Source organism: Marmota marmota, unplaced genomic scaffold (assembly GCF_001458135.2).
Source record: "Marmota marmota marmota unplaced genomic scaffold, marMar, whole genome shotgun sequence".
Lineage (NCBI taxonomy): Eukaryota > Metazoa > Chordata > Mammalia > Rodentia > Sciuridae > Marmota > Marmota marmota.
The window spans coordinates 947,836-956,235 of NW_026000153.1; the positions used below are offsets into that span (position 1 = coordinate 947,836).

Consider the following 8,400-nt stretch of genomic DNA (forward strand, 5'->3'; position numbering starts at 1 on the left):
GGGCTGGGGATGTGGCTCAAGCGGTAGCGCGCTCGCCTGGCATGCGTGCGGCCCGGGTTCGATCCTCAGCACCACATACCAACAAAGATGTTGTGTCCGCCGAAAACTAAAAAAAAATAAATATTAAAAAAATTCGCTCTCACTCTCTCTCTCTCTCTCTCACTCTTTTTTTAAAAAAAAAAAAATTAGAAAGTAATAATTTGGGTTCCAGAAAAGATCACCTCTTTTCTTTTCTTTTTTTTTTGAGAGAGAGAGACAGACAGACAGACAGAGACAGAATTTTTTAATATTTATTTTTTAGTTTTCCGGTAGACACAACATCTTTGTTTGTATGTGGTGCTGAGGATCGAACCCGGGCTGCATGCATGCCAGGCGAGCACGCTACCGCTTGAGCCACATCCCCAGCCCCAAGATCACCTCTTTTCTGTCTCACCACTTTAAAAGGTTGTTGTGGGTAGGTCCAAGTAACAGGATTCCTGTGTCACACTGTTGAACTGAATTATAGATTTGAATTTAGACACCCTTTCTGCAGCTGTCATTGTTGCTTTATAAGAAGTTTGAGTTTTGGACAGTGGTTCTCTAACTTTGCTGCATAAAGACTCCAGTGTTCTTTAAAAAACTCTGATGCCTGGCTCCCATCTCCAGGCAGATTAATTTAGTTGGTACTGGGTGGGACTTGGCACTAGGATTTAACACACACACACACACACACACACACACACACACACACACAAACAAAAAAACACAACTCTAGGTGATTTTAATGTGAAGCATTCCCTTGGAAGAGACCAAAGACAGAAATGTATCCTTTTAGAAATCTTACTCACCTCTGTTAGTTTTGTTTGGAATTTCTTATGAAAATGAACCCTTAGATAAAATAGTTTTCAGGCAGCCTTGGGTTGCTTTAGGGAATGCATAGGGTCCTTTGAGCTGCTTAGCTCTTTCTCAGGTATAAACTGGCTCCCAGCCACCTTTTTATTTTTAGCCCCATTTTTGTGGTGGGGATAGAACCCACGACTCCCATATGATAAGCAAGGCTCTACCCCTGAGCTACAGCCCCAACTCTCAGGCCATCTTTTCACTTGGAGACAGCTCCATGATATTCTGTCTTCCTTGGTAGTCTTTTTGGAATTCCCTAATGTGAGTGAGATTAAGTGCTCCCAACTTCTCAGATCTTTGCTAATCCCAAAGACAAAACCTTTTTATGTTTAATATTTTACTTTTCACTGTAAAAATATATAATAAACATTAACAAGTTGCAAAACATTAAATTCCTTACCATGATAGTCCCTGTAAAAATTCCTGACTTTCCCTGAGATGAGCATCTGCACTGCTTTCATTTTGTTCAGGGCAGTGCTGAGCATTCACAGTCCATACAGAGTCCAGGCTGCTAAAGCCTTTCAATCATGAAAGCCTCATTTCTGAGTGTGATTGTACAGTGATATAGAGCAATAAGGATCTCTTTATCTAAGTATGCAACTGAGATCTTTGGCCCCTTCTATTGAGAATCAGTAAGTTTAAACTAGTTCCCAGAGACTTGTTCCTTGGGACTTATTCTTTTGGGGTCATAAGTTCATCAGCTGTTCCTCTGTCCTGTCTAGTACCTATGTTTGTTGTTGGTTCTACTATTTACTCTTTAAGACAGTGCACAGTGGTTAGAAGCTTTGACATTCTTAAGTTTGTTCCTTCTTGGAAAGTTTTACCTATTATAGATGAGGCTCCCTGGGTTTGACTATCCTTTTCCCTACTCCATCTCCAAACTTGGCCTACCAAATCTCCTTTTATCTTCCCAATGCTATTGTAGTCTTGGTATTTTCTACTTTAATGAGTCTTTGGAAAACCTATGAGTTCTAATGGGGCTAGACTTTCTATAAAGGAATAAGAACAGACTTTGAATGGATATATAGATTCTAAACTTTTGGACCTTTAGTTCTTACCAAGTTAAGGCAACTAAAGTCAGTTATCCCCGACAAAAATCTTAGGCAGGTTAATCTCTGTAAGCCTTAATTTGATCATCTTTAAGGGGAGAATAATAATACATACTTCAAGATATATAGGAGGAATATATTGAAGGAAGAATAATGTTAATATGTAAAACATTTATTTAATTTGGCTAATAAAGCAAAGTTTAATAATCCAATGTTGATTTAATAGTATTATTTTTTCTAAGATATAAAGGAATTTATTCTGTGCATGGTAGCTAAAGAAATAAGTAGAAGAAACTTTGAAAAGGACTTAATTCCTAATTTTTAATGTAGTTTTTATTTGACTACAGCAATTATTATTATACTAATGGTATATCATGTTGTAGTGAGGTTTGGCAGGATAGTATACTTCAACAAAAAACAGATAGCTGTTGTTCAAACCTTGGAGCCCCAGAGTTTAGTAAAGATATATCAGAGATTGTGAGGTGGCCTGGTGGACTGAGTAGGGAGTTTTCTGAGCAGGACAGGTGAATCAGCAGGGCAGAGAATTCCCATCTTATACATGCTTTAGCACACATCTAATAGTGAAGTTCTTATTGTTTTTAGGCTGGGAATTGAACCCAGGGTTACTCTACCACTAAGCCACATCCTTAGCCCTTAAAAATTTTTTTTTTTTAATTTTTATTTATTTTTTTTATTTTGAGACAGGGTCTTGCTAAGTTGCCAGGTAACTCTGAGTTACCTAGGTTGGCCTCTAATTTGTAATCTTCCTGCCTTATAAATTCAAATTGATGGGATTATAGTGTACCACTGTGCCCAGCTGAGAAGTTTTGACTGTGTGTATGTGTGTGTGTGTGTGTGTGTGTATAAAACGTGACAAATATATATATGTATTTTGATATTTTGTATAGATTTTAAAATACCTTATTTTTAAAAAGTTTGAAATCATGTGCTCTAGGAACAAATTTCCAGAGTAGAACTATAGTATCCCTGATCTCCAGTCTATGTGCTGCTCAGTAAATATTTTTTGAGTAAAAGTGATGGAATGCTCTGTAAAGTTACCTTTATAATGCATAGTGTTCATTTTTAGTCTTATCCTCAAACTAAGTTTTATTCAATTATGTGATCATTCCCTAGTAAGCAGATTAAAATTGGGATGTTTTGTTACAGGAAGTTAAAAAGTTCTTAAAGATTATTTTTAGTAAGCTGTGAAATATCCTTGTGAAATGCACTCCAGCCATTTGGTGTAATCAAATCTTTTCTTCACTGGACACTTTGGTGATACATATATGTCATTATTCTCCAGGTCTTTCTAGATTTAATGATGGTTACAATCTTTCTCTTAAAAAAAAAAAAAAAAAAAAAAAGTTGAAGTATAGTACATGGCATGTAGATCAGTGCGTAGCACTTGCCTGGGCTCAATTTCTAGCAACACACACACATACACACAGACACAGTTGATATATAATATTCTAATTTTTTTCCTTAAATTATACAAATACATACACAAATGAATACCTTTGTCATTTAAATTGTGGAATTGTAAGGGCGAGGCAGGAGTATCTCAAGTTCAAGGCCAGGCTTGGAAATTAGCAAAACCCTTAAAAAGGACTGTGGATGTAGCTTGGTGGTAGAGTGCTTACCTAGTATGTGCAAGGCCCTGGGTTCAATCTCCAGTACTGCACCATAAATAAAATAAAATAAATTGTAAGCCAGGAAATATGGGAAAATATTCTAACTTGTTTTAGCATTTGCCACACGTTTTTTTTTTGGGGGGGGGGGTACTGGGGGTTGAACTCAGGGGCACTCAACCATTAAGCCACATCCTCAGCCCTATTTTGTATTTTATTTAGAGACAGGGTCACACTGAGTTGTTTAGCGCCTTGCTTTTGCTGAGGCTGGCTTTGAACTCGTGATTCTCCTTCCTCAGACTCCCTCAGCTGGGATTATATCCTGGCCTGTCATACTTTTATAAGATATAAACTAAGAAATCATAACTTATTTTTCATCTTAGGTTGGATACTTCCTAGGGTTATCTTCTTCCCATTAGTTATATCTGCTAGTGACATTTTTAAATGTTAGCACACTTACGGAAATTCTTGTTAGACAGGCATTTTGATTTTAAATTTCTTTTATCTTATTTCTAATTTTTATTTGGCATTTACTTGTTTTTTTTTTTTAATTTATTACTTTTAAAAATAACGAGAAATAGCCTTTAGGTATTAGTTTGGTGATATATTTTTGAACAGATTTAGATCTCTTATAAGTCTTATTGTATGTCCTTGGTTTTAGTTAGAAATGAGAAGAAACCAAAGATTTTTGTAACCATGGTTGCATTTTTTCAGATATTTTTAATGAATTCACATTTATTTTTATTTAAATTTTGATAAGATATAAAATGAAACTGATGAAAGACCTCAAATCTTACTTAGTAGAGAGAAAGTTGTCAAGGAAAAAGATATTCTTCCAAATCAAAACTAGAGCATCTCTTTATCATTGTTTATTTTGTTGCTGATATAGACTAAGACTAATTGTCTTTTTTTCTTCTCAGTTTTACAGAGTTAATATAAGAGTGGAGGCAACTTTGCTGAAGATGAAGATTATACCATATTAGAAGAGTTTTTTTCTTTCAAAAGTCTTGATTGTTCGGAGGCTTATCTCCAGTTACTGCTTTTAAATCAAGTCTGTTTGCTTCATCAGAAATGTTTTTTACAATCTCAAGAAAAAATATGTCTCAGAAATTGAGTTTACTGTTGCTTGTATTTGGACTCATTTGGGGATTGATGTTATTGCATTATACTTTTCAACAACCAAGACATCAAAGCAGCGTCAAGTTACGTGAACAAATACTAGATTTAAGCAAAAGATACGTTAAAGCTCTAGCAGAGGAAAATAAGAACACAGTGGATGTTGAGAATGGTGCTTCTATGGCAGGATATGGTAAGATAACCACAGAATATTTCTGGTTTTCTCCTCTTTAGTCTATCCCCATTTAAAGATAGTCATGGAAATAGAACTTATTATTTCATGTATAAGTCTTTTAAAAATATATATCTTCATTTATTTATTTGTTTATTTTTATGTGGTGCTGAGGATCGAACCCAGTGCCTCGCATGATAGGCAAGCACTCTACTGCTGAGCCCCAGCGCCTGTCCCCATGTATAAATCCTTACAAAGTAACTGTTTCTTGACTGTTTATTAAAATTGTTTTCAGATGTACTGAAAAGTAGAGATATATTCATCACCCAGATTTGATAATTATTAACAGTTTGCAACATTTGTTTTGAAAAATATTAAAAGTAATTATAGGGCTGGGGCCATAGCTCAGTAGTTGAACAGTTGCCTCGCATGTGTGAGGGTCTGGGTTCAGTCCTTAGCACCACATAAAAATAAACAAAAATATACAAAAAATACATTATAGAAATTGTGACATTTCACCACTAGGTTTGTACCCCTTTAAAAATATACATGTGTAAAAATGTTTGTTTGTATATGTAAATGTATATATTATTTATTTTGAGACAGGGATTCATCAGGTTGTACAGGTTGGCCCAGAACTTGTGATACTGCTAGCTCAGGATCCTGAGTAACTGGGATTATAGGTGTGTGCCACCCCCAGGTTTTATTTATGTGTGTGTGACATACACACACACACACACACACATATATGTATATATATATATGTATGTATGTATTTTTAAAGTCACCTATTTAAATTATTTTGAATGTCCCAATTTTTATATAAATCATCAGTTGTGTAGAGTTTAAAGTTTATTCATCCCTAAGACACAGGATTTACATTGTTTATTGCCTGTGTTTGTTGTTTATTATCCTGGATTTCTGCTATATTTAAAGCTCCTTTTGCATGCCATATTCTCTTTCTGTGGGGTCAGGGGTGCTAACTCAGAAGAAAGAGAAGAATATAGAGCAAACAGAATGGTTCTGAAACACTATGTATGTACATGAGTTTGTGGACAATTTCAGTATTTAATTATAAGTTACACTGGCATGTATTTCAAGAATCAAAATGTGAAAAAAAAAAAAGAATCAAAATGTGTTGATTCTTATAATGAAAAGGGCAGTTTTTCCCATTCTCAGCAGTCCTCAGATTTCCTCTTCCTTGGAGCCACCCATTAAATTTTTTTTCATTTATTTGGGGACTATCTCTGTATCCAAATAACATGATGTATGAACCACTTCTTGATTTTTTTTAGTTATAGGCATTGTTTGTTAACTTTCTACCATGTAGGGTGAAGATTTAGCTTTCTTTTTAATCCCAAAATATATTCTACCCATCCCAAGGTTGCCTTCCCTGACACATGTCTTTTTCCTCCTGATATTTTACCTTCATAATTTTGGTTAGAATAATACTCACTGTTTGCACTGTGACTATTAGTGATATTCATTACTGAGCCATGTGGTACATTATCATATGTTTCCTTTCATGTAAAAGTTAATTTTCTTCCTAGAAGTAATAATTACAGGTTTTTGTTTCTTTGCCTATTTTTATATTCCATCTCCCCAGGGTTACTTAAATCTTTTCCTGATGTATTCAGACACATTAGTATTCCATTACTTCCTTTATTTTGAAGGAATCTTTCCTGGCCAGGTATGGTGATACATACCTGCAGTCCCAAGTACTCAGGAGGCAGACACAGCAGGATTGCAGATTTGAGGCCAGTTTGGTAACTGAGAACCCTGTCTCAGAATAAAAAAAAGGGTTGGGGATATAACTCAGTGGCATTATAGCCCCTAATTCAATCTCTAGTACTGCCAAAACAAAAGAAGTCTTTCCTGGAGTTTTCTGATCAGCTCAGTTCTGGTCTGAACTGCTTGTTCTCTAGGCTTGAAGCATGAATTGTTCTAAGATCTCACTCGGTCATCATTCTGTATATTCTCTTTACTCCTCTCTTAATGTTGTATCCCCTATTTTCTAGAATTCTATAGCGTCTTCCTGATTTTAGGTTATCCCCTTTCTTGAGAAAGGTATAAGGGAGATAAAGTTTTGAGTTCCTTGTATATCTGGAAAGGTCTTTCCCCCCCTGCAAACCTTCATGCTTAATTGAAAATTTGGCTTGGTAAAGAATACTAGGCTGAAAATTATTTTCCTTAAGATTATAAAGACTATTCTGTTTTGTGTTTTTCCATCCCATCTTCCATTTTTAAGAATTGAATCCTGTTCTTATTCTTCAGCCTTTATATATAACTTATTTTTTGAAGCTTACATTTTTAAAAAATATTTTTAATTGTAGATGGATGCAATACCTTTATTTTGTTTATTTTTATGTGGTGCTGAGGATTGAACCCAGTGCTTCACATGTGCTAGGCAAGCACTCTACCAATGAGCTACAACAACAGCCCTGTAGCTTACTTTTTTGAAAGTAAGGTTTTTGTTGCATACTCTTCTGAACTTTCTCAATTATCTGTCTGGATTGGGTATCTTTGTATATATCTTGGGAACTCAGTTTATATTTTAAAATCTGCAACTTATGTCATTTAATTCCAAGATATTTCTTAAATTATTTATTTGATTTTTAAAAAAATTTTATTCTAGAATTCTGTTATTTAGCATTTGGGCTCCCTGAACTTGTCCTCTAATTTTCCTTTTTTATTTTTGGTGCAGTACTTGGAATTTAACCCAGGGATGCTCTAGAACTGAGCTCTATCATCCAAGCCCCTTTTAATTTCTATTTTACTTTATTTTATTTTTTTTGAGGGTGACTAGGATTGAACCCAGGGCCTTACACATGCTAGATAAATGTTCTGCCATTGAGTTACATCCCCAGCACATTTATTCTTTTTCTTCTATTTATCCGTTTGCTTTATTTATTTTTTATGTGTTTTTTTTTTTTTTTTTTCGCACCTGAGATTGAACCCAGGGGTGTTTAGCCACTGGTGGCATCCCCATCCCTTTTTTATATTTTATTTAGAGACAGGGTCTTTCGAGTTGCTGAGGTTGGCTTTGAATTGGTGATCCTCCTGCCTCAGCCTCCCAAGCTGCTGGGATTACAGATATGCATTACTGCGCCAGCCCTTTTGCTTTATTTTTGAGAGATTTATTTTCTAGCTCTTCATGGAGCTTTATTTTCAATTTCCAAGAGCTCTTTTTTTTTTTTTTCCCCTCTCTGAGATTATTAGTGGCAGCTTTTCTGGAGTGCTTTTGTGTTTCTTCCAAATGTCTGATGATCCCTTTTGCCAATAATTAATCCCTTAAGTCCCAAGTTTTCAATTCTGTTAGTATTTCAGCAAAATTGACACAGGTACATTAACATAGGTTATAAGTCATAATCTAGAGTTTATATTTTATGTTAATGTTATATTATAGTTTTTAATAATAAAATTATATGGTTGTGTAGTGTTTACATATTTACTTTTTGAGGTTTAAAAAAATTTTTTATTTGTTATAATTAGTTATACCATAGTATATATTTATTTAGTAAGGTTTTGCGGGTTTTTTTTTTTTTTTTTTTTTTTT

General features: G+C 34.7%; 1 protein-coding gene across 2 annotated transcripts in view; it reads left to right on the forward strand.

The window, feature by feature from the left end:
• Ccdc126 (coiled-coil domain containing 126) overlaps positions 1 to 8,400 on the forward strand; it is a 28,022-nt gene that overhangs the window by 9,981 nt on the left and 9,641 nt on the right. For both annotated transcript variants that reach the window (XM_015490130.2, XM_015490131.2), the window contains one exon: positions 4,477 to 4,865. In XM_015490130.2, the coding sequence (XP_015345616.1) occupies positions 4,628 to 4,865 (238 nt within the window). In that variant the 5' untranslated portion in view covers positions 4,477 to 4,627. The remainder of the gene's footprint in view (positions 1 to 4,476; positions 4,866 to 8,400) is intronic.